Here is a 26,217-nt window from a genome sequence, read left to right as displayed (position 1 = left end):
GAAAACAGAGCTCTCAGGCCCCAGACCGGACATTTCTCAGGGCAAAGTCCCCAGCTGCTTTAACAGTCGGTCAAATGACATGGCTTCAATACTCTTCCCCACATCAAGGTCTGAGTGACTCTCCCTGCAACTCTTGTACAACAGCCTCCTTCTTCTGGACCAAGAGGGCCCCCCTCACCTCCATGGAACTTTGGGAGGGAAGGAGGTTAACAGATCCTGGGGATGTGCCTGAAAGCTGTGGGCTCACAAACCACCTAAAGAGTCAATGCCCCTCGACTAAGAACAAATAGAAACTTCCATAGCCCGGGCTCAACTCCTCCCAGGGCCTCAGAGTTGGGTCCAGTTGCCTGTGTGACCTTGAACAAGTCCCTGACCTTGCTTGGGCTTCAGTGCTCCCAGTTGCAGATTAACATGGAATTCCAGAACACTGAAGATGGACAGTCCTCCTGGGGATCAAGGAGGGCCAATGCATTTCTCTCCCTGATGGGGTTTGTTGGAGGACCGGAGAGGGAAGGAACTTGCCTGGAGACACCAGCAAGGAGTAAGGGGCTAGAGCCAGTCATAAGTCATGACCACAGTTAGGCTCCATTCAGCCCCAACTTTCTGATTCATGGAGGACAGGTTTGAGTTTGTCAAGGTGCAAAACACAACCGCTACCCCAACCAATGAGGGTAGCAGAGGAATCCTGGAGCATGAAAGAGTGGAGGAGGTCAGTCACAAAGAAGGACTTCCAGATGTTTAGAACGGAGATCTGGGGCCAGGACTCCTACTACATCCCGGGCCAGACTTAAGGCAATGACCCACCTAGAAGACCTAATAAATTTAAAAGTGGAACAAACAGCTATAAAACGGGGACACCCACCCCCACCAGTTCCTATGGGTCTAGGCCCAGGTCCACTGTTACCAGCCTGGAAGAGAGTACCCCACTCCCCTTTGACTGGGTATGACCATGAGTCCCTTCACTGGTCTGGCCTCAGTTATCCCTTCTGTTTTGGGCGAATAAAAAAACCTGCCCGTGTACAACACTATCCCCCCTGGGCATGGTAAAAGACTGCAGAATGGGCAGCGGTTCAGGCACTGGCTTTGGCGTCAGAGAGACCCGATTCCCAATCTAGGCTTCCTGGCTGCATGAAAACCTCTCTGAGCCTCGGTTTTCCACATGTGCCGAATTCAGGAAGTTGTTCTGAAGTTCATCTCAAGACAGTGTAGGTGCTCAGAAAACACTCTCCCCAGGCCTGGACCCGTGCCAGGGACCTGAAGACCTATGGCAATTGGCTGATGGGAGGACCTGTGGGCAGGACCAGTCGTATCATTGCAAAATGAAAATACAGGCCCCTTGTTCAAAAAGTAATGAAGAATTGTCAAGGCAGGGATGGCAGAGCAGGAAGCCAAGGGCAAGGCCCTTCTGTGTGACTACACAGGTCACGGGCCCGAGAAGCTGGCCCCGTCTGTGGGGACCCCTGGTGTGGCTCAGACTTGCTTCAGGTTGAGGAGCTGAGGCCCTGACACCCCGGCTTCCACCAGCACGCGGAGGGCCACCCCCTTTCCCCGGAGCTGCAGCTGGGATCACGACCGCTGGGCCCTGCCACGCTCGGGGGCCGTCGGAGGCAGCATGAAAGACCGACTGTTCTCCACCTCGTCCTACCCCGTTTTTATCTCATGCCATGCATAGAGCACATAGTTGATTTCTTTCCGCAAAGGGCTGCGCTTTTTTTTTTTCTTTTCCAAGGGCGACGCTGGAAAGCCATGTGGCTTTTATTGCTGGCAGGAATGTCTGAGGCGTTCCTCCACCACCACATGAAATGGAGCCGTAATCTTCATCTGCGTAAGGCCAAAGCCCCCAGTCTCCTCAGAGCCGATGCCTCTGAGATTAATTAAGGCTTCACAAGGACTGACAGTCATTAGAACCTTTTTGGGGAGGTGGAAAATCCCTAATGGGACTGGCTGGGCCCGGGAGCCACTGGGTGGGCGGGGGGGAGGGCAGGGGGCGGCAAGGAGGGCCTGCCGTGGAGAGGAAACTACCCTGGACCAGAGTCAGTGGGGGACCGAGAGGGGGGTCCAAGGCTCTGCCCTTGGCCTAGGCTGTGACCTTGAGCGAGACCCTTCCCCTCTCCAGGCCTCGGTTCCGCCCCTTGATAAACTAGAGATTTAGATATGCTATCTCAGAACCCTGTGGAGTCTGACATTATAAAATCCTGAATCCTGCCCACAATTCTCATGCCAGGATTCTAATTCTATTCCATGACTGTAACTTCAAGCATCTGATTCTGGTCCATGAGAACAGAGTGTGGTAGTCAGGAACGTGGCTCTGCAGCCAGTCTGCCTGGTTGGAATCTGAGCTCCACAGCTTCCCAGCTGTGTGTTGTTGGGCAAGTTACCTAGCCTCTCTGTCTTTGGTTTTCTCACCTGTAAAAGGGGGATGATAACTGTACCTCTCCCATAAAAGTACTGGGAGGCATGGATGAACTTAACTGCTGTCAGTAATGATGAATAATGCTCAGAAATTTAATCGTGTGGTTGCAATCCTATCCCCAAAATTGGTTTGGAATACCAATTTCTTGGAATCTCATTCTTGCCACCTGCTTAAGGTTTGGAGACATGTTGAACCTTGAATCTCTCCTGTCTCTCTTCTACTCTGCAAGAGGCAACAGCCACTCAGAAAGCCCTTTCCTTCCATGATTGCCAGAGCTGAAGCCCTATACTGGAACTAGGGGAAGGCCATGCTCTTCCCGGAAGCCCTCTTGGGCTGCAAGATACCAGCCTCTCCCCTGCCCCCAACAGAAGAGTCCTCTGATTTGATGGGTCCGACAGCGGGTCGCTTGGCACCCAGCCATTGCCGTGAATGGAGGGAGGCCCTGTGACCAGCCAGCAGAGCGGAGTCAGAGCCCAGCTCTGCATCAAGAAGTCATGTTAGAAGAAGGGCCTTTGAAGGACTTCCCTGGCAGTCTAGTGGTTAGGACTTGGCAGTGGCCCTGGGTTCCATCCCTGGTCAGGGAACTAAGATCTCACAAAAACAGAAACAAACAAGGGCCCTCAAGACCTTCTTATCTGAACCTCTCAGGTTCTGAGACCCAGAGGAAATAAGTTATTTACTGTCTGAACCTCAACTTCCCCATCTGTAAAATGGAGAGGACAAAATCTCAACCCTGTAGAAGCATCACGAGGGTTAGTGATAACTGAGGTAGCACCCCCAGCACACGGCAGGGGTCTAATCAATTAGGGTAATTATTCACCATAGACCAAAGAGCTCTGCCAGAATTATTTCTGCTTTATAGATGACCATGGGCTTCCCTGGTGGGAGCTCAGCACTAAAGAATCTGCCTGCCAATGCAAGGAAACAGGGGTTTGATCCCCGGGTTGGGAAGATCCCCTGGAGAAGGAAATGGCAACCCACTCCAGTATTCTTGCCTGGAAAATCCCACGGACAGAGGAACCTGCCGGGCCACAGTCCATGGGGGTCACAAAGAGTCAGACATGACTGAGCGACTAAACAACAACAGATGACCAGAGTGAGGAACAAGGAGGGTGTTAGAAGACCAGATGCAGGGGTGGGAGCCGAAGCCAGGATCCACTTCCCCGGCCACTGCTGGGCCCACCTACTCTCCTCTGGCCAGGCTTGTGCTGAGACCAATCCCCTGCCCTCATTCCCTCTCGCGTTTGGAATCCGGGCATCCAGATGCCACGGGCATCCCTGCAGGGGGGCACGGCATTTCTCCTGGAGCAAGGGGTTGTGACCGGCCGGGGGGTGGGCTGGGGCGGGGTACAGCGTGGTCTTGGCCCAGGGCTCCATCTGTGGGGCTCCAGCAGAGTGGGCGGAAGTCAGGCCACCCCACTTTGGGGGCTGTGCCATGCTGCCCCGGGCCTTGACGAGTCTTCTTCTTCTTCGGTGACACGGATTAAGTCTCTCCCCATTCTGAGCCTCAGTGTTCCTGTCTGTAAATTGGGGACCACAGCTGAGTCAGCCTCCTTGCAGGTGGGTTGGTTCCGAGGTAAAAGCAGAACGGGCAGTGGGTGGGCCTCGATGGACAATTCCTGCAGCCCCGTCCCCGAGTCCGAAGGGTCTGCTCATTTCCCAGTCCACAGCTATTTAATGGGTGCTATTTCTTCTCTCTAGCTTCCCCACCCCTTTGCAGTTAACCATATTGAGGTCCTTAGTATCCATCCGTATGCGGGGCTCTTCCCATTTCTTCATGTAGGGTCGGAGGGGGGAGGCAAGGAATGTACATAACCATTTGGGGTGTCTCCTTCCCAAATTTTGAGTCAGATTGAGCTTTTAACCTGGCTCTGGTCCTCTTTAGACCAGAAAACCTTGGGCAATGTTCTTTTTCATTTAAAAGGGCGTTGGCACCTACCACATACAATTGGGGGTTGGAAGACCACTTCAAGCCCAAACACAGTGCCTGGACACGGGAGCACCTCAGCCAACATGGCTGTTACGGCTTTTCCCACTTCACTGTCCAGCGGACCAAGGCTCAGAGAGGTGCCGGCCCTGGGCAGAAGTCCAGCCAGTCAACAGCAGAGCCTGTAGCTCTGTCCTACCCACCATCTTCTCCCCAGCTCCTTCCCCCTCCTCTCAGAGTCTGGCCCTTTCCAAAAAAAAAAAAATCTACAATTTGAGATGCCACTTGTCCTCCTCCTCCAGTCCTCTCAGCAGGAGTCTTCCTGAAAGGCTGCCCAGGGTGGATGGCCTCAGAGCTGGATTCTCTGGGGTAAAGGCTCCCTACCCTGAAGGAGACAACCCTTCAGTCACTTTATTGTTTTTCATGACCCTTTCTCATAATTATATAAGCATATTTTATGATATAAATATTAATATTCCCTGGTGGCTCAGATAGTAAAGAATCTACCCGCAATGCGGGAGACCTGGGTTCAGTCCCTGGGTTGGGAAGATCCCCTGGAGGAGGGCATGGCCACCTACTCCAGTATTCTTGCCAGGAGAATCCCCATAGACAGAGGAGCCTGACAGGCTATGGTCCATGGGGTCGCAAAAAATTGGAAAGGATAAACACACACACATTTTAATGTAGAATACATATGTAGCATACATGGGGACTTCCCTGGTGGCTCAGCGGTAAAGAATCCGCCTGGAGCGCAAGAGATGTGAGTTCAATCCTTGGGTCGGGAAGATCCCCTGGAACAGGAAATGGCAACCCACTCCAGTGTTCTTGCCTGCGAAATCCCATGGACAGAGGAGCCTGGCAGGCTACAATCCATGAGGTTGCAAGAGTTGGGCACGAGTGAGTTACCTCCACCACCATATAGCATATATATTAATAATAAAACTTACATATGTATAAATGTAAGTTTCACATTTACATCTGAAATAAGGATGCAGACAAGCCCTAGTTTAATTAGTAGCATTTGCTTTCTTATTCTTGCACATAGAACAACTGATGGTATATCTGATATGGTGAAGCACAATGCCCCTCCCCTTCAGGTTGTGAAATGGAACAATCAGAACAAACTCCGTTCACAGTAGAGGAAACTGAGGCAAAGTGAGGGTCAGGAATGTTCCTCCTGGAGTTCCAGGGCATGAGGCATGAAACAGGTTTCCCCATGGGTCCCTCTGGAGTGGGGGTGTGGAAGCCAGGAGAAATCATTAGCTTCTGGCTGACGGTCCTCTGTGCTATTCACTGGACTAGGGCTCCTGGGAGAGACTCCGGGAATTTAGGGAACAACCACCTCCCGGGGAGGGAGAGGGGGCTGAGGCAAGTTTCAAGTTAGGAAAGTGTCTGCCTGTAGGGAGGCAGGCGGCAGGACCAGTGGGTTTCCCGAGGGAGGGTCTGAGAGCCCAGGGGAACCTGAGACCTCAAGATCAAGGCATGGGCAGTCCTCTGGTGGCAGCTGAAAGCCCTCCTGCAAGCTGCCTATGCCTGGAGGCAAGTCATAGACAGTCCTTAGCTCCCCCAGGGACCTCCCCCCACCACCAGCCGCCCCAGGAGAACCATCTGGGACAGGACCTCCATGGCCCAGGCTCTGACTCGGGCAAGCTTTAAATGTGAGGACTGGATATTTCACAAACGGAAAATGTGAGGCTCAGAGAGGGGAAGGGACTTGCCAAAGGCCCTGGACAAGGGATGATCAGGACTTATTTTTTGAGCATAACAGTACCAGCTCGCATGGATGGAGCACCACCTATGTGCCAGGCGTATGCCAAGCACTTTATGCATGATTCTAAGAGACCACTGTTATTACTCCCACTTCACAGAAGAAACAGATGAGGCTCAGAGAGTATTAAGCAATTTACTCCAGATCACGGTAGGGAGTGGAAGAATTTGGGCAGGGGAACCGCAGACCCAAGCTCCTTCCACAGCAAGTGGACCTCTTAGAAGGTTTTCCAGAGCATCTATGTCCGCTACCTGTCACAGACAGGGGGTCCTCACCCCTCCCCAGGCACGGGGACTCCCTGGGAATCAGACTTGCTCTCAGAAGCTCTCTGGAGGGAGGGAAGACACGTGCAGGCACCTCTACCAGGAATGCAGATGAAGCGCCCTCCTAAACACCCTCCAGCAGCAGGAGGGGGTGCCCAACACGGGATCATTCTGACTCCCTCCCCCTGGCGGAAGGAGTGTCTCCCAGAACCTAGACTCTGCAAGGCCCCAGGTTGTGTTTCTGTTTACCCAGCTCTGGGCCAAGGTAGGTCCAGACCTCCTGGCTTCCTCTCCCTGTTGCAGACAACCTGGCATGCACTCAGATGGGGGCTATTCGAGAGCGGCTGTTGATGGGTTCCAGGGAAGAAGAAGGGACCGCTGTCCACACAAGATGGGGAAGGGAGAGATATCTGTGGGCCCCAGGGGGGGAGTAGATTTCCAATTGAAACTGTCTTTTGAAAATGGGGCAAGATGGGGTGGGGGGAGAGAGAGAGGTGTGATGTTAGGTCTGTCAGTCTGGGGTAGGGACAAAAATGGGTTGGTCTTAGGTTGAAATTGGGACCGAGCTGGTCTGTTCCTCTGTGTGTGCTCCTCCTCCCGGGTTCCCCGAGAACAGGACAAGACTGTGCACGTCTACCAGAGAGAACGTTCTGCAGGGGCTCAGAGGCTGCCGGGACCCTCGGGGGGTCTGAGATAAGGCACAAAGCGTCCTCGTAAATGGGGGGAGGGGAGGGCAGCCTTCGATCTACCACAAAGCCACTGGTTTGTCCGATACATGGCCGCACAGATGGTGAGGAATCGTGCGGGAGGTCTGTCCAGGAAGGGCGGCTTGTAGGAGCCGGCCGGTGGCGCCTGGTGCACATCTGTGCCCAGAACCTCCGCGGCTGGCAGAGTGCAGGCGTCAACTAGCGGTGGGTCCTGGGACTGCTCCTTGCCCAGCAGCCCTGGCGACCTCCGGCTGGGGACCCAAGCGTCCACAAACCCAGGTTCCCCGGTTCTGGCGCCCACCGGCAGCGAGCGCCTTTCTCTTGGACGGGAGCCGTGCAGGCACTTGTGGCCGGGTGCCAGGACCCACAGGAGTCCTATCCTCAGGAAACCCATTTGTAAACCGGCTGTAGGACGAGAGGGAGAAATCAGGCGGAGAGACCAGGAAAGGCACGGCTGCAAACCAAAACCACTCAACAAATCGAATTTACAAACCCCAGATGACCCCAAAGCCGCTCCAGGGCAGCACGGAGTCACCCGCCCTTTCTGGCCCCGGGCCCTACCTGGACAAGACAAGGTGGGCCTTTGCAGCGGGAAGCTCCCAGAGGTCGGTCGCCCCAACGCCCCTGTTCCTCACTTTCCTCCAGTTTTGCAGCCGGTATCAGCGCTCCCAAGAGTGTGCAGGCCCCTCCCGGCAACCAGCAACTCCCACGTGCAGGCTCTATAAAAAGGTCCAGTGAGGGACCTTCGTTGTCCCCGCTCTCTAAATGGTCTGAGGGGGGCTGGTGTGGGCTCTGACAGCTCTGGGGACCAGCTCTCCAGGGGGTCGAGGTGGGTCAGGGCCGGTTCATCCTAGACCCGATACAGGGCTTGATTTCGTTTGGCAAAGACTAAGTGGCCCGCGATGGGTCAGATTCAGGGAAAGATCTTGCTGCCGCCATCGGATCCTATGGTTCTTCGCTGCCGAGGCTTCGAATCAGTCGTTTTGCACCTGTCCAAGGCCGGAAACAACGAATATCCAACCCGATCTCCAAAACAGCAGGCAGACTCTGCACGCGTTCCTTTCCCAGGCTCCAGGGGGTCCATCTGGGGCGATAATCCAGAGCGAATGGGGGCGTGATCTTTCCAGTCCTCCTCCTCTGTGTAGCCTGTCCCTAGGCCCGCTATCCCGGCGTAAAAGGCTGGAGAGGGGATCCTTTGCCTGTTTTGCCTCGGGGAGCGGTTGGGCCACGCGGTCGGGGAGAGGGGAGAAGGGGAGAAAGAGCGAGGACCCCGGGCTGGCGAGCAGAAAGTGCCTCGGCAGAGCTGTCTGCATTCCTGCCGCAGGGCCAGAGCACACTGCCCGGGAAGACGTGGGCGTGGACCCGCGTGGGCCAGTTTGCATCCACCGGGTGGATGAAAATTCCCTGCTTTGGAAGTCGGGGCCCTTAGCTTTTGCAGCCATTCCCGCGCCTTCTCTGCACGGTTTCCTTCTCATCACGAACTCTGGTCCTCTCCTACGAAGCAGGACAGCGTTTAGATGCCCGCGGGGGCTTGGGGCTTGGGGGTTGGGGGAGAGATGGGGGGAGTGGAAACGCTCGCGTTTTTCAGGTAGCGTCGTGGTTTTCAAAGAGCCATAGGCCGACGACGCAGCGAGGCCTGCGCGATCCTGAAAGTCATTTTTGGAGGGGAGAGCGGAGAGAAATGGTGTTATTCGCCCCCACGCCGATGCGGGCACGGGGGGACCCCCCTTCTCTCTGGCCCCGGGCCGGGAGGAAAGTTGCACAGGGCCCGGTGCTGCAGAGGCCTCTGCCTGGTGATCGTCATCTCGTGTGCGGTGGAGGTTCTGGGGTCAAAATAATTTGCGGGACAGGTAGGGGCAGGGAGAAGGCATTCTGGGGCCGCTCCCCGCTCGGTGTTACCAGCCTTGAAGGGCCCCCCCCCCGCAGTCCCCATCTGGGGGGGTGTGGGGTGCAAGCTTCACAGGCCGAAAGCAGCTGGAACTGGGGAGGCCTGGCTGCCGGCGGCCGGGAAGGGCGCCCGAAGAGGCTGGGAGTGGGGGGGCAGCGGCTGGAAGGACTAGATGTTTTAAACAAATTCTCAGCCTCGGCTCCAGCTCCCTAGAGCTCTGGAGGAGCCCAGGGCTGTCGCGCAGCGAGTCGAAGGGGTGGCCCAGCTCGGACCCCGGGCGCCCTCCCCGGGCGGAGCCTTCTGCCCCTCCCCGTTGGGCGGCCTTCGGAGGCCCCCGTTCCTCCCCGGCGAGCGCAGCCGAGGTGCCCGCGATGGGGGCTCCCATTGGCTGCGCGACGCGTCGCTCGGGCCAGCCCCGCCCTCGCGGGCCCCCGGGGGTACTAACCCCGCGCGGGCGGCGGCGGCGACGCGGCCGCTCGGTTCTCGAGGATTTTGTTCTGGGGCTGCGGCCGCCCAGTCGGTGGGGCGGCCACGAGCGGGCTGCGGGCGGCGGGCGGCGGGCGGGCGGCGCGCTCCGCCTCAGCCTGAGCAAGGCCGCCGGGACCGCCGCGAGGAGCGGCCGCACGCGGGCCGCGCTACACGCCCAAGATGCGGGACTAGCGGGCCGGGCCAGCGGCGCGCCGTCGGGGGGCGGTGAGGCCTCGCGGCGGGCGTCCCCGGGCGCCGCCCCCCGCCACCCCACCCCACCCCACCCCGCGCCCCGGCGCCCTGAGGCCCCAGCCCGGCCGCTTCTGCTTTCCCGCTTCGCGCAGCGGCAGCAGCAGCGGCGGCGGAGGAGAGGCGCCCGCGCCGGCCGCCCCCGGGGGAGCCGAGCCGCCGCCGCCGCCCGCCCGGCGCCCTGACGGCCGCTGTTATGCGTATTCCTGTAGACCCGAGCACCAGCCGCCGCTTCACACCTCCCTCCACGGCCTTCCCCTGCGGCGGCGGCGGCGGCGGCGGCAAGATGGGCGAGAACAGTGGCGCGCTAACCGCGCAGGCGGCCGTGGGCCCCGGCGGGCGCGCCCGGCCCGAGGTGCGCTCGATGGTGGACGTGCTGGCGGACCACGCGGGCGAGCTCGTGCGCACCGACAGCCCCAACTTCCTCTGCTCCGTACTGCCCTCGCACTGGCGCTGCAACAAGACGCTGCCCGTCGCCTTCAAGGTGAGTGCGGGGGAGGCCCCCCACCCCCGGGCGGGAGGACAGCGCCCCGGCGGCCCCGGGCGTCTCCGCTGCAGGAGCCAAAGCCCCGGAAAAGGGAGGGGAAGGGAGGCGCCCGAGAGACCCCCGCGGTGAGAGCCCGGCCGCCGGGCCCCCCGGAGCTTTTGCGCGCTGCGCCCGGGGACTTGGGCGTACACTCTAGAATGCACCCGGCACCGATGACTTTTTAAGGGCCTTGCCACCTTCGGTCTTGGGGTGGTGGGGAGGGGGGGCCCTGCGGAGAGACCGTTGATGCGGAAACGGCGGATGGGGTTTAGCTCTTCCCCAACCCGGATCCCTCGGATACAGCCCTGCGGGCAGCGAGCGGGGCAGAGAGGAGCGCTGGGACCCGGGCGAGGACCCCGGAGGCGGGGTGCGGAGGGTGGGAGAGGGCCTACCCTCCCCTGCCCGCACCCCTCCTCCTGCACGGCTCTCAGAAAACACTTCCTGCTCACACCGTCAACCCCTGGCTTCTGAAGTTTTACACCGGGAGGCTCCAGGCTGGGATGGGGGGCCCTGAACCCTCAGCGATTGCTGGCCGGGATCCCGAATATCAGACCGAGATGGGGGGGGCGCTCCCACACCTGGCAGCCCCTGGTAGCCATCCCAAGGAGCTTTTTTCTATTTGCTGGGGAGTAGGCGACTGTTTCATTTTCATTTTTTTTAAGGGGGCAGCGAGATGAAACGAAAACGCCTTGGTTTTCCCCTAAACCTCTCACAGCTGCCGTGAGAAAGGGCAACGCAGGAAGGGCCAGCGACTGGGGGTGGTGGGTGCCCGAGGTGACTGGAAACAGCGGCTCCTGGCAGCCGAGGCCGTCTTCGGTCCCATTAAGACGACTCCAAATTGGAAAAAGGGATGAGTGGCTCTTTGAGGTCTCCCGGGTGACATCTTAAAATACCAGTGGGGAAAATCTCCGGGGGAGGAGGGGGAGGGGGAGGCCCGTGTGACTTTAATCCTCAGATTGGAGGTTTTACTGTCACTTGGAGCTTAAAAGGAATCTTTGAAATTAAAAGAAGACAGGATGTTGACAGGAAATCTGGCCTTTTTAATCAGACCCCAAACATTTTCTCCTTGAAATTTTTACCATCTGGATCCCCAGTCCCTGCACGCGGTGGCCACGTTTAAATGGCTGTGACTGCCTTTGCAGTCTGATTTCCTTTGTAAAAGGCATCTGTCTTTCCACGCTCCTTAGGGCCTGGGGTGGGGAAGACTGTATTGGGGGGGCATCTCCACCTTCATTTTGCAATTCCTCAGCAGGTGCATCCTCCTGCTATCAGAAGCCCCTCTCTCACTTTAAAGGGGGTTTCTGGGCAGTCCCTCTCAAAACAGCAGTTTGTTTTGCGTTTTGCATTTTCCCTGCATAACGAATTCAGGCTCTGCAGAGGCAGATAAACTGGGCCTGGGCCGCATTTTGGCGCCCCATTTCATACCTCAAAGGGCTCATGCATTAATTGAATGTGGGGGAGCAGTCCCATTATTGTTGTTGTTGATATTATTTTCACTTAGAGACTTGGTTGCTAGGAGCGTGTTGATTCCTCTTTTGCTCAAGCCGAAGGGAAGAGAGGAACTGCACCCCAGGACACAGTGTCTGTGCTCATTCCCTGCTTTCACTTAGGTTTCGTTGCATTGAAAGGATCAATTCTTCATGATGTGATTTAATCAGTTGATGTAGGATTTGGGTGTGGAAAGTAGAGATTTTTGCCTTCTGATTTTTGTGGTATTGGGGGGGGGGCACAAGTGCCTATTGTTTTTAAGCCTCTTCTCCACCCCCGCATTTGAAAAATCCGCATTGCGCCTGGGCCGCGTAGGGGAGCTGCTGCCCCTGCCCCCCTTCTTTCGCTGGCCTCCCCACCTGCCTAAGCTGTCCCCCCACCCCCATGCCCTCAGGTGGTGGCGCTGGGGGACGTGCCAGATGGAACGGTGGTGACAGTGATGGCGGGCAACGACGAGAACTACTCCGCTGAGCTGCGCAACGCCTCGGCTGTCATGAAGAACCAGGTGGCCAGATTCAACGACCTCCGCTTCGTGGGCCGCAGTGGGCGAGGTGAGCGGAAGGGCGACTTTGGCGAAGGCCGAGGCGCAGGGAAGTGAGCTGAGAACGAGGCTTTGGGGTCCTTGCGGAAGCCCTGGGAACAGGTCTCCAGGCCCAGCTCTGTCCAAAACAGCAGTTTGGAACCCCTTAAGGTGTTTCAGACCCTTTTGAGAAGGTGGAGAAAGTTAGGGTCTTTGGCCAGAAAAGACACAATTTTCTTTCCGTTTCTGGGGTTTACTCACTTGTGAAGCCTTCCCTGTCTCACCTCTTTCCGATAAGCTCCTCAGCCTCACAGGAGATGCTGGGGGATCTCGGACCAACAAGCTCAAAATGGGGCCTCATGGGTCTTTACAGCGCGGCGCGTTGCTTAGAAGCTGGTTTTGACGAATCCTTGGTCTTTGGGCCCCGAACACCCCAACCACTCTCTCCACTGGGGTGGAGTCTCCCCCACACTTTGAGGCTGCCTCTCCCCAGCTGTGGTCTCCCGAAGCCACAGTTTCGCCAGCCCCTTTGAACCTTAAGGTGGTTTAGAAAAGAAAAAAACCCGAACTCAGTGCAGGATGCTGGGTGCTGGAAAGCAGAGCTTGAAGGCTGCCATCTCCCGCTCTAGAATCAAGGCTGGTGTGCCAGCCTACCTATCTGATCTTCCTCGGGCATTTTGAGGGAAGGCAGGACCAGACGCCGCTGTGGCTGCCGCCAGGGGCTATTGAGTGGGAAGCGGCTGGGACCTGAAATCCCATCACCACTTCTGAGTTGAGAAATCGTAGAACCCCGGCCGGGGCGAAATGGAGACTTGAGGGCTTGCTGGCCCTTTAAGACCAGACTGCTGAAAAAAGCGAAAAGTGGGGAGTGCCCTTCCCAGGCAACCAGCCGGCCCCTCCAGTTTGTTAAGAAAGCTAGCTAGGTTCCCTCTGCTTCCAGTCCTCCAGAGAGGCTGAGGCAGAATTGTACTTTTCATCACCAATAAACAAGACCTTCTTAAGGTTTTAGTTCCCTGTGAGCCGCCAGCCCAGCTCGGAAACGGGCATCTGGGCACCATTTTTTTCCTCTCCAGCCGTTCAATGTATACATACAAATGTCAAACATATTTTGACTTTTCAGCATTAATTAAAACCAGGGCATTATTTGCATGTAATAACTGTTTACTTGTTACTTTTTTATGAAACTGAAATAGTTTACATTCTTTCAAACATTTCCTGTTCCTGTTGGCTCCCTTCCCCACGCACAGATTTCTTTCAAACGTTGCCCTTAACTGGTTGCAGGTTGATGGATGGAAAATGTTTGCTTTTATGAATTAAGCTTTCATTGCTGCTCCTAATTAGTCTCCAAGCCCCCTTTGTCATTCCCAATTTCTCAAGCCTTTTGCAACTTAATCCCAGCCCCTAGTGGAGAGCCGCTCACCACTGGCTGGCAGGGGGCTTGCTCGGATGCGGTTGGATGCGGCTGGGTCTTGGGCGGTGGCCGGTCCGCCAGTGGCAGCGGAGGGCACCTGGAGCTGCAGCAGAAAGGCATTCTGTGCTGGGAGCCCAGCGACCATCAGGAATGGGTTCCCCTACTCCCTCTCCTGGAAAGCGACGAGTTGGTTATTCCGTGTGTTCCTGAGACCTCACCTGGCCGTCCCGCCACTGAAAATGGTTTCTTGGTAGTATTTTTACCCACAGACCTGCACCCACCCCACAAGGCCCACAGAGAAGGAGCTGGGCTTCCAAAGCATCGTTCAGCCCAGGGCTCTTGGAGCAGGCACTGCGGAGGGAGGCTGGGATCCTGGCTCCGGGAGGGGCAGGAGGCGGAGTTTACAAACTCCATTCTCTCCCCAGTCTCAGTGGTCCTAGGAGGCAGAAGAGGCCTGAGCGGGAGTTCCGATGCCCATGGAACTTGATGAGCCTTTCAGACCTTGGAGGCCCAGCAGACAGCCTGGGCTCTGCAACCAGCTCTGCTGGTGACTCGCCAGGTGACACTGGGCAAATGGCTTATTAACCTCTCTGTGTCTCTGTTGTTTCCTCATCCATAAGATGGGGCAATACTCGAACCTACCTCGTGGGATTTCTGTGAGCATTGAGGAAACTGGTACTAGTGTATCGGTTGGCACCTGCTGAGAACGGGATACAGGTTAGAGATTGTGTTACTTCAAGTGCCTGGGACTGGAGGAGACCTTTGAAGTCCCTTTGAGTGGTGACAGTCACTGATTCTCTGATTATGGTGTGGTTTGGGCGGGGGTGGGGGAAACCCAGAAGGTGTGAATTGTTGAGTGGGAGAAGTGGAGGCGGCTGGCAGTGAGGAAGGAGGACACAGGGGTCCTGTGGCATGCAGCCACGCCTCTGCTGCGCCCAGCCTGCCCATTGGGAAATTCCCTCCCAGGAACACATCGCTGGTTGACACAGACAGTTTGGGCCACCTTAGGAGTCAGGACAGCCTGGGGTTTGGGACTCCAAGCCTTTCCCTGGCTCTCTGCCTTCTGCCAGAACTTAAGAAGCCAGATGGAAACTTCTGTTCGTCTCCTTGCTTTTTATCCCTTGATCCTGCCTTAATTCTAAGAAAGAGATTTCTGTGCAAGACGTATACACAGAACTACCACAGAGCTCTCATGATAAGCCCGAAAGTGTAAACCAAGAGAAGAAAGGGAAGGAAACCGAGTCATTCTCCTGCAGTGATTAGGGCTGACGTCCCCACCCTGCCAGACGCAGCACCCCTTCTTACGGAAGGTTTTTGCGACATGCCCTCTACCATCCTACGGTTGAAATGTGCATGATATCGTCATGATCTATCCACCTACATGCATTCTCAAAATCGATATAATTCCATAACTCTAATGGAGAGAAAAAGGAAAAGTAACTTTATCACAATGTATCTATTTGAATATGTAAATGCTGGGGCAAGCCGACAGACACTGTGGGGTGGATCGAAGTTTGCACCTCTAGCGGAAGCCCTGTGACCCCCAAGCCGACAGGCCAGGTGTACGTGACTCAAAGTCTGAAAGTGGCACCGTCGCCAGGGACACGATTTGCTGAAGCTGTGAGAAATTTTTGGCAAAACTCTGAGCAAAATTTTTTTGAAACAGTTAAGAACTGTCTTCGCTTCTGGAAAATTCAGTAGATGTTAAAAGAGTGCAAAAACTTCTGTTTTGTGTACAACTGAGTTAGGCTCGTGGCTTAGAGACTCTCTGTAAGCAGGTTTTCACACACAGGAAGAGTGAATAATCCCTTGTCCTGTGTAGTGCTAGACAGTTGTATCTCCCCTACCCACCACATCCCACCTCTGGAGGACCACGCGCCATAAGCTCCCCAAATGGCCGCTAGTCAAAGCTGTGGTTTTTCCAGTGGTCATGTATGAATGTGAAGGTTGGACTATAAAGAAAGCTGAGAGCCGAAGAATTGATGCTTTTGAACTGTGATGTTGAAGAAGGCTCTTTAGAGTCCCTCGGACTGCAAGGAGATCAAACCAGTCCATCCTAAAGGATATCAGTCCTGAATATTCGTTGGAAGGACTGATGCTGAAGCTGAAACTTCCAGTACTTTGGCCCCCTGATGGGAAGAACTGACTCACTGGAAAAGACCCTGATGCTAGAAAAGACTGAAGGTAGGAGGAGAAAGGGGACGACAGGATGAGATGGTTGGATGGCATCACTGACTCAATGGGCATGAGTTTGAGTACATTCTGGGAGTCGGTGATGGACAGGGAAGCCTGGCATGCTGCAGTCTCTGGGGTCACAAAGAGTCAGACACGACTGACCGACTGAACTGAACTGAATTGAGGAGGGGGCCACTGGCCTGGGTGAAGATGAAAAGAACTGAACCGTTATGAATTGGTTAAAAGGAAACCTCAGTGTGTGGAGAAAAATTTGGAATGCAATCATGGGCACCGGTTTAGGGGGACCACTGGTGGGGCAGGAGTAGATGGCTTCTTGGTCGACCCTGAACAAATCCAGAGGGCCCCAGAGATGAGTCCTCCCCCTGTCCATGAAGCCCCAGGGGCGGGGACTTGTTCCACAGGAACCCAGGCCTAGAGGGACAGAGACTTGCCCAGGACCGCACTGTCAGACCCCACCACTGCCCCATCCAGCGACCGAAACCCGGGTTCTCCGGCAAAGTCTGGGGGCCATTCTCAGCCCCATGGAGCAGCAATTTACAGACTAGGACTCCTCCCCGCCCCCCTTCCAGGGCTGCCTGCCTACTCCTAGGAATTGTACCTTTAACCTGCACAAAGTCCTCTCGGCTTCCTGCCCTTAAGAGATGGCTGGATGGGTTTGCTGCCAGGCACAGAGAGAAGCGAGGGGCGCTCTGGGAGACGGCTTGCCCCACCTCTGGTTTGGGAGTGGGGGGCAGCCTCCTGTGGCACCTGATGCCTGGCCCCCTCCCTTCCACCCCTGCTCCTAGGTCCCAGCTCCTCCCTTCGTCCCTCCTCCCTCCTTCCTCTCTGTGGCTACCTGGGAGGGGTGGTGTCAGGCTTGGAAACTGGGAGGAAGCTGTTGAGGTGGGCTGGTGACCTCAGTGCTGGCCTGTGGTTTGCTGCCTAGTGGGGTGGAGTTTCTCACACCCAAGGAGTAGATGCTTAGGGTCGGTGTGGCAGGGCAGGTTCCAGTAAGTGCTGACTTTCCTGGGTTCCACTTGGTTATCGTGGGACCTAGCCAACTCATTGCCCTGCTGTGAGCCTCAGTTTTCTCATCTGTAAAATGGGAGCAGTAACTTTTGCCCTTAATTCATTCCACAAGCATTTATTGAGCATGTGCTATGTGCCAGATGCTGTCCTAGGGGCTGAGGACAGAGCAATGAAGAAGACAAAAATTCTGGCCCCCACAGAGCATATCATCTAGTTGTTCAGTCACTCAGTTGTGTCTGGCTCTTTGTGACCCTATGGACTGCAGCACTCCAGGCTTCCCTGTCCTTCACTATCTCCCAGAGTTTGCTCATGCTCCTGTCCTTTGAGTTGATGATGCCTTTCGACCATCTCATCTAGTAGAGGGAGACAAAATAAATAAGTAGATGGATTATTAGCAGTAATAAGCCTTAGGAGGAAATTCAGGCCTAGCAAGTGGAAGTGGGAAGGTCTATGATGCTTCAGAGTGAGCTTCTTAATCTTTCTTCGCTCCAGGAACCCCTTTAACAGTCTCAGAATAGTGTTTTTCAACCTAGAGGGGTGGGATGGAGCAGGAGGTGGGAGGGAAGTTCAAGAGGGAGGGGACACATGTATACCTGTGGCTGATCCATATTGATGTATGGCATACATTTACACAATAGTGCAAAGCAATTATCCTCTAATTAAAAATAAGTTTTTTAAAAAGTGGACCACCATGAAAAAAAAATAGGAATGAAATAAAATGCAAAGGATGGTAATGAAAGCCAGTTATATTAAAACATAGTTAGCAAAACATTTTTTTAAATGTGATAAATATGCTGCTTTGTTAGTGTGTTAAATAGCAAGATCTAGCAATAGTTTGATGATGACTGTGACTTTGACGTTGCAACGGGCACAAAAGATATTTAAAGAAATCTGCGTGATCTGTAACGTGATATGTTAATATCTGTGACGTCTATTGGCGACAAGGTCACGGAGACTGCTGTCACGCCTCTGTGATTTGTTGCATACGTTCATCCTTCAGAGAGATGCTACATTTCAGGTGGAGGCTAGGGAAGATACAATTGTTGTCCTTTTCTTGTTTTTTTTTTTTTTTCTATTCTCAAGCCCGCTCGATTCTAAGAGGCATGCCAAGATAAAAATGCCTCTTAGATAAAGTGACCCAGGAGGGCCTCCCTGGGAAGGTGACTTTAAAGTGATGACCTGAAGGAAGTGAGGCTAAAACCTGAGGGCTTCAGTGAGCTGGCGAGTGCAGGGACCCCGCGGCCCATCGGCTTTGGGCTGGCCACCTAAACCACCCTGCGGTGCCAGGGAGTGATGGAGGGGTCAGAAGCCCAGGGACCTCCGGAGAGTGCCCGACTGGTTGGGGAGAGGGTCCAGCAGGGAACGGACCTCAGAATGAGAGGAAGCATTAGTGGGGTAGAAGGGTCCCTGAGTGGGCAGAGAGCCTGAGGCCAAGAGACTTTCTGCACACTCTGTTTCCAGAAGCCATGGAAAGAGCCCCTGTGGTCTGAGAGTGAGGGGCCAGATTGGTTTCTCTGGGCCAGAACACCAGGTCGGATGCAGGTGCATTTCCATCCCTGCCTCCAGCTACCGGCTCTGGAAAATTCCTCCAGCGAGGCCCCACTCTGCCCCAGTTCAAGTCACACCTCAATTTAAACCACTACCCTTCCCCTGCTCCCTGCCACACACACGCACGCACTCTCTCCCAGGCTCAGAAGCCCCCGTTGGTGTGGCCCCAAGCAGCCTGGCTGATTTTCTTTTTTTTTTTTAATTTTCATCCGAGTATCTTTGGTTTTAGGGGCTTCCCTGGTTGCGACTCGTGGGGTTGCAGAAAGTCAGACACGACTGAACGACTGAACTGAACTGGTGTCTCAGACAGTAAAGAATCTGCCTGCAGTGCAGGAGACGCGGGTTCGATCCCTGGGTGGGGAAGATCCCCTGGAGAAGAGAATGGCTACCCACTCCAGTATTCTTGCCTGAAAGATCCCATGGAGGGGAGCCTGGCGGGCTATAGTCCATGGCGTCACAAAGAGTCAGACAGGATTGAGCGACTAACACACATGTAATTGCTTTACGGCCCTGCGTTAGTTTCTGCGGCAGAGCAAAGTGAATCAGCTGTATGTCTACAGATATCCCCTCTTTTTTTTTTTTTTTTTGGATTTCCTTTCCATTTAGGTCACTGCAGAGCATTGAGTAGAGTTCCCTGTCTATACAGTAGGTTCTCATTATTCTGTCCTCTGTTTTATACATATAGTGTATACATGCCAGTCGTAGTCTCCTGGTGCATCCCACCCACTCTTCCCCCGAGGTGTCCATACATTTCTTCTCCTCGTCTGTGTCTCTGTGTCTGCATTGCGAATAGGCTCACCTGTGTCATTTTTCTAGATTTCACATATATGTGCTAATATACGCTGTTTGTTTTTCTCTCTCTGACTTACTTCAGTCTGTGCGATAGTCTCTAGGTCCATCCATGTCTCTGCAAATGGCCCAGTTTTGTTCCTTTTTATGGCTGTTTTCTTTTGCTCTGGGTTGCTCTGTTTCTGGGGCTGGAATTTCCACTCCCATCACTAGATCATCAAGTACCAGCCATGCTAAGCTAGCTATTGGTACCTCCCCCCAACACACACCCCTCAAACTTTTGTCTCCCACCCGTGAAGTGGGAATATGGAATTGGGTCTGCCTGTCCTGGATGGGTGTTGAGAGTACGAGGACAGCCCTGGGGGACATGGGTGCACAGAGCCGTCGGCCCCTGACCTTGGGGAGTCCCCAGGCCTGTAACTGGGGACCAGAGGTAGGGGTGCTCAGAGGCAGAGCAGAAGGAGGCCAGTTTGACTTGGGGATCAGTGATGCTCGCTGGCTCCCCACCCCCCACCCCCATATATCGTGGAGACTTTGATGACAATAGAGAGCAGGGCAGGAAAGGAGACTCCGACTTCAGGAAAATCGGGTTGCCCTTTGAGGAAAAACTTTACCTTCTACCAGGCCAACCAGTAAATCCCTAGAAGAATCAAAGAACAGCGTAGGAGGTAGAGAGGATGATGTTGATCGAAGGCACCCTTTATCTGCTTGTTCCACGGGGAAACTTCCCCAAACAGGAAAAGACAGGAGCAGTCACAAATCAAGAGGTAGAACTGAAAATGCAAATCAGCTCGGAGTCAGAAAGCGAAATGTAAGGGCCAGTGAAGTGGGAAGCCGATTGCCACAAACAGGACAAGGAAAGTGTTAACAAGCTTGCTAGAGAGTGGTGTTTTTTTTTAAGGCATTAAAAACCTTAAAACTTTGGAACACCAGGAAGCAGTCATTTGTGTTGAATGAGGACAGATGATAAACATAAAATGTTTCAGTTCTCACTGATAATAGAAGAAAGGTGTTGAAGCTTAGTTTCAGAGATCTTCCACCTTGATAGACTTGGTCGTGAAAATGCTGACAGCATCACAGTAGACCCGGCCCCATACCGATCGCAATGCTTCTCTCTGGAGAGTCATCTCACTGGAGAGATCAGCGCCCCTGAATTCATCTCAGCCCTCTGACGCAATCAAATCATTCACTGCTGCCTGGAACCTAGGCCAAGGAAATAAGCAGAGGTGTAGACAAAGATTTTTATAAACAGAAGGTCATTTTCCTTTTATTTTAAACGGTAACACAAAAATGATGATTTTTGAAGTTTTTTTTTTCCCTCCTCAGGAATTTTGAATGGAGACTTTGGGGCCAAATGTTTATCTAAAAATAGAACAGAGTTCTGGAAATAACAGTTGTGTCTACAAATGAAATGTCTGTAGCTCCCAAATCAGTCCGTTTTCAAGCTCCGGTTGCACACACCAATAAGAAATGAGCAGCAGCATAAATACCCAAGATAAGGAGATGGATAAATAAAAGATGAGGCTTCCATGAGTGGAAATATTTTGCAGCCATTAAAAATGAAGTTTATGAAGAATTTTTAATGACATAAGTGCTTATGATGTGATGTTAAGTGAACGGACAAAAAAAAAAAAAGAAAAGAGGGTATGGAAATAGTTACTTCATTGTCATTTTTACAACTGTGTAAAAACATACACTCGCCCGAAAAGGGTTGCAGGAGAGAACCCCCAAATGTGAATAACAGTGTTTCTCTCTGGCTAGTGGAACTGTGGGTGATTTTTTTCTTCTTTTTTTATATGTTCTGTATTCTCAAAATTTTCTCTAAAGGTTATTTTCAGGAAAAAATATATACCGATCCTAGCCCTCACCCCAAAATCCTGAGTGTCCCTGAGGAACAGCACAAAGGCCGAAAAATAGGGTGGCCAGAACACAGGGTCGGGGAATGTGATCAGATGGGTACCAGACTTCTGGGGGACCTTGAATGCCAAGCCCGGCAGCCTGAATTTCACCCAGAGCCCTCTCTTCTGCCCCGGGGTGAAAGGAGAGAGACCCAGCCCTTCTGGAAGATGAGGGCTTTGGACTGTTGTGAATAGCTTCCTGGTGCCAACCTCCTGCCTTTATTTCCCCCCAGGTAAGAGTTTCACGCTGACCATCACCGTGTTCACCAACCCCACGCAAGTGGCCACCTACCACCGCGCCATCAAGGTGACCGTGGATGGACCCCGGGAGCCCAGACGTAAGTGCCAAAACCACCGGACTGACTGGGCGGGGGAGGGGGCCCAGTGGGGTCAGCAGGGTCAGGCAGAGGGCACTGGGCCCCTGGAGCTGTGGGGACTGCAGTCCTCGCGGGGAGCGCTGCACCGCAGCCTACCTGCGCTGTGCCTGGGCTTAGCCTTGGGCTGGAGGAAGCCAGGCTGCAAAGGGGAAGTGACGATCAACTTGACCTCCACCCTGCCACGCCGAGGGTTGACTGCCCACTGAGGGGGCGACGGGGGAACATGGAAAGGAAAGGATGGAAAAGACTGCAGAGAGGGCGGTGTGTGTTTTGGGCAGAGATGGGGCAGATTGGCTTGACTCCACCCCAGCTTCCTCTGCCAGTGTGGGAGGGAGAGAGCACCCAAAGCAGGTGCTGCTCGGGGTGCGAGGCCACATCTTCTCCTCGGAAACCCTTCTTTTGAATCTCAGTGTGACTTAAGTCTCACAGAGCCCAGATACTCCGACCCCAGGACCCACCTCTTGAGATCAGGAATGCAGACCTGATTCTGTTTATTGAGCACATATTCTGTGCAGGTAGCAGGTCATCCATGCATTTTAGCGTCAGAGAGGGTTTCTGTTTTGTTGCTTCTGCCTGCTGAGTGACCCAGAGTTTCAGATTCAGATTAGGGAAACCAGAGGGGCATCTGCCTCTGCGGGCCAGAGACCTGTGTTTCCTGAATGAATGAGGGAATGAATAAGTGAATGAAACAAGCAGCCAGTCGTCTCTGGTTGCTTCCTGAACTCAGAGCAGAGTGCTAATGGGGACTGGCCCCGAGCTGTGGCATGATCGATGTATTGAGAGTTGCCATGTCCTTCTCTTTGTCGCCACGGCCCTTTACAGTTTAGAAAACCCTCTCACATTTCTTGTCTCATGGGATCCTGAACCAGAGGGTCACTGGGTTCCCGGGAGGAGGAATCCAGCCCTGGGGATGTTGAGAACCTGGCCAGGGCCTCACACTGTCTGAGGTGTAGGAAGGTGTCCAATCTTCCCAGAAATAGCTTTCAGTCCCAGTTCCAGGGCTGAGTGGGCCTGAGGAAGGAGGCTGGCAAGGGCTAGGGCTGTGCAAGGGCAACATCAGTGAGGCCCACCCAGGCCTGGCCCTGGGCCCCTCTCTCTTTTGGGGAATCAGGCCTGGCGCCCCATCTGTCCAGCCCACACTAGCATCTGGCCACTGGGGAAGGGCTCAGAGCAGGGTCTTGCAGCCCTGGGAGTGTTTCCCTGCAGGCTTCTCAAGGCCACCTCCTCCACAGCCCCCGTGGCTCCTATCACGGTCATCAGGCCCCAGTGATTCACCTCCCAGCTGGCACCTGCCCTGGCATCTTCCTGCTGGTTCTTTCCTGCAGGGATTAGATGTGGACGGGCCCACGACTGTGACCTTGGGCTTTGTGACTCTAGAGAAGTCTTGTTTCCTTTTTGGTCTCGGTTTTGTCATTTGTGAACCAGGTCAGTGACCCCAAGAGTCTCAAGGCGGTGATGGCTGGGAAGCCCTTGTAACCCACAGGTGCATGGTACAGAGAGCAGATTCTGCCCTGGCTCACCTGGCCGGGGAACCTCAGGGCAGTCCATGACTTCTCTGTGCCTCAGCTGCCTCCTCCAGGAAGTGGGATGATAGCATGTGGATGGTATCTGACTGTGGCAGAGGCAGGGTCCTTGTGAGTCTCTGGATCCCTGGTGTTCTGTTAATCCTTGTTGTCTGGCGTCCCCCATACTCCCGACCACCCCCACTGGTCGACGGTTGAACGTTCCTTGGTCAGCAGCAAGGGGGCTGCTGAGAAACCCAGGTCACAGTAGCGGAGGTATTGAGCCTCTGATGAAGGAGGTGCTGTTTTATTGTTAAGTCTCCAGGGGCCGAATCAGGATGAATGGGAGCCCCAGCTGGGCTCAGCGTGATGCTGAGCATTGAGGAGCCACTCCACAAAGCGGCGAGCTTCCCGTGCATAGAGGCAGGCAGGCAGGGGACCTGGAGCTTGGTGGGAAGGCTCCCAGGACCCAGCCAATGCCTGGATCCCTCAGATTCCAGAAGGGTCCAATGGCTGGACCCTATGTGTTCAGCCCTGCCCAACCCAGAGCTGCCCACCGTCCCCAGCTGAGGCCACTGGATGAGGACGAGGATGGAGGTTCAGCTCTCTGCCCCCAGTTGAGTCCTTGTCCGCCCGTCTCTCCCACACCTGAGACGGCCCCTTCCTGGGGTGAGCTGGTTGGGGCAGGGATGGCATAGTTGGAGGCAGCAAGAGGAAGGGAACGAAGCTGGGCTCTCAAAGACCCTGGAGTCAGAAGCAAGTCAGTGTGGGCCAGATCAGCGCTTTTAAAGCAGTTTCTTGAAACAAAATCTTGGTTGTCGTTCAGACGCTAAGTCATATCCGACTGTTTGCAACCCCATGGATTGCAGCACACGCCAGGCTTCCCTGTCCTTCACTGTCTCCAGGAGTTGGCACAGACTCATGTCCATTGAGTTGGTGATGCCATCCAACCGTCTCATCCTCTGCCGCGCTCTGATCTTAGCAAACGCTCGTTTGTAGAAAAGGGCGGATGTGGGAGGTGGCCCTCCCTTCGGAGCACCTGCTTGCTCCTCCCCTCCGCCTGGCCCTGGGAGCAGGTCTCCTCAGCACCCCTGGTTCCAGCCCCAACCTGGCCTGCACTCTGCCACCTTTGGACGCCGCCGCCTCCTTTCTCGGCTTCCGTTTCCCCACCTGTGGCTCAGTTAGCTGCGTTTGGTCAGTGAGCACTCCCGGGGTGCCGGGCCCTTTGCAGTCTCTCTCTTTTTGTGGCAGAGCCGCACTGTGCGCCACGTAGGATCTGAGTTCCCAGATCAGGGGTCAACCCGCTGCCCCACTGCAGTGGAAGTGCCTTAAGCAGTGGACTGCCAGAGAAGCCCCCAGAGTCTCTTAATTGAGCCTCAACAACCCCAGGAGGAGACAGGCCGGCAGACAAAGCCGCTTGCCCCAGGGCGAGCTTCGGTACCCCCTTGGGGGCTCCAGCCTGGGGTCCGGGAAGCCAGGGCCGCTTGGAAGGGCCTTCTGAGCTCATGGTGCTCATCTGTAAGGCGGGGATGGCATTAGCTTGGGCTGTGGGGAGCTGTGGGTGTCCCATGAGTCTGTCGCTGACTGGCCCTCAAGACACTCCTGGTGGATGTTCGCCGGGTTTTCCTTCTGGGCTTTTCTCCTGCTTCGGGACCGCCCCCCACCCCTGCAACCCCATGTGAGGCCTGAGCCTTCTGTGGGAGTGTTGGGAGTCGAGGTTGGTCCCGGGAGCCAGGGAGCGGGCGCCTCCAGCGCCCCGAGGCCCGGCTGTGGGTTCTGTGGCTGGGTCGTTCCCCTCTGCTGCCCTGCAGAGCGTGCCCAGTCTGCAGCCAGGTGGCCGGCTGGGTTTGAAGGCTGGCTTGGTGGCTTCCTGCCTGTGTGGCCTTGGTTTCCGAGGTTCTCAGGGCTGGTGTCCCTCAGAGTCACCAGGGGCTGGTTAAGAAGCAGGTGGAACAGGATCCAGAAGCACGGTGGCAGGCGGGCCTGGGCTGGACCACAGTTTGGGAACCGCTCGCCCCGTCTCCCAGGCTCAGCGGTGGTGTACTTGGGAGGGCTTCCTTGGTGGCTCAGGCCGTAAAGAATCTGCCTGCGATGCAGGATACCCGGGTTTTATCCCTGGATCAGGAAGATCCCCAGGAGAAGGAAACGGCTACCCACTCCAGTATTCTTGCCTGGGAAATCCCAGGGACAGAGGAGCCTGGCGGGCTACAGCCCACGGGGTCACAAAGCGTGGACACGACTGACCGACTAACACATACTTGGGAGGGTGGGGCGCAGGTTCCCTGAGGCACCGGCCCATCTTGCCTGGGGGGAGGGAGTGTCTTTTCTTCCCCAAAATATACATGGGATGATTTCAACAAATACTACTTTCCTGGGTCCCGACCATGTATCAGGCATTGTTCTGGAAACTGAGGAGGCTGCACTGAACCCAACAGACCAGGTTCTGGCCCTCCTGGGTCTCACACGCTCGGGGTGGGGAGAGATGGTAAGTCATGCTGCTCTCACCGCGGCCGTGAGTTCCCAATCTGATGTGTGACCGGGACCCCTCCACCCTCCTCTCCTCCACCTTCCGCTTTGCTTACCCCACCCTGGCCGCTGGCCCGCTGACCCGTCGTTGAAGGAGGCAGCTTCATGCTCGGCCTCTTGGCCTTTGCGCTGCTGTTCCCTCTACCTGGGCATGCCTCTCCCGACACCCCCTGGACGCACAGACACCCCCGTCCCCCTAAACTCCCTGGCTTTTGTTTTACTTGTCACCATCTAAGATGCTATACAGCTCACTCATATATTTCACCTATTTTTCATCTTCCTTGATAACTGTCTGTGCGCCCCCCCGACCCTGGGCGGGCAGTGGGGGGGTCCTTTGCTTTGCCAGACATTGATGTATACCCTGGAACACAGACGTGAGCACGTCGTAGGTGTTCAGTAGATACTTGTTGAATGAATGAACGAGGTAAAACAAATGATCAGCTAGTTCCGATTTCTGGTAGTGAGAAGTCTGGCGGAGAAAACTGAAGCTGGGGGAGGGGTGGAGCGAGCAGGGCCGGGACCCACAGGGAAACGTCACCTCCTGAAGGGGTGACATTGGAGCAGGGCCCTGAAGGAGGCGAGCAGACAGCCACGGGGACGGCTGGGAGCTGCAGACAGCGTGGGCAGGCCGAGTGACCCTGAGCCGGCCGCCAACCTCAGGTCGCCACAGTTCCATCCTCCGCTCCAGGTGTGGGCACTGGAGGGGTGCCCGGCTGAAGGAGAGGCAGCTGCTCCCAGCCCCTGG

At 55.1% G+C, this 26,217-nt stretch overlaps 1 protein-coding gene across 1 annotated transcript in view; it reads left to right on the top strand.

Moving 5' to 3' along the window:
• The window catches only part of RUNX3 (RUNX family transcription factor 3), a 65,415-nt gene that overhangs the window by 24,409 nt on the left and 14,789 nt on the right, over positions 1–26,217 (top strand). The window contains exons 2-4 of the mRNA XM_065927533.1: positions 9,896–10,167; positions 12,092–12,248; positions 21,301–21,405. Coding sequence (XP_065783605.1) covers positions 9,896–10,167; positions 12,092–12,248; positions 21,301–21,405 — 534 coding nt within the window. The remainder of the gene's footprint in view (positions 1–9,895; positions 10,168–12,091; positions 12,249–21,300; positions 21,406–26,217) is intronic.

This window comes from Muntiacus reevesi, chromosome 3 (genome assembly GCF_963930625.1).
Source record: "Muntiacus reevesi chromosome 3, mMunRee1.1, whole genome shotgun sequence".
In the NCBI taxonomy this organism is placed as follows: Eukaryota; Metazoa; Chordata; class Mammalia; order Artiodactyla; family Cervidae; genus Muntiacus; species Muntiacus reevesi.
Note: the sequence above shows the minus strand (reverse complement) of the source record. Positions and strands in the feature narration are given on the sequence as shown.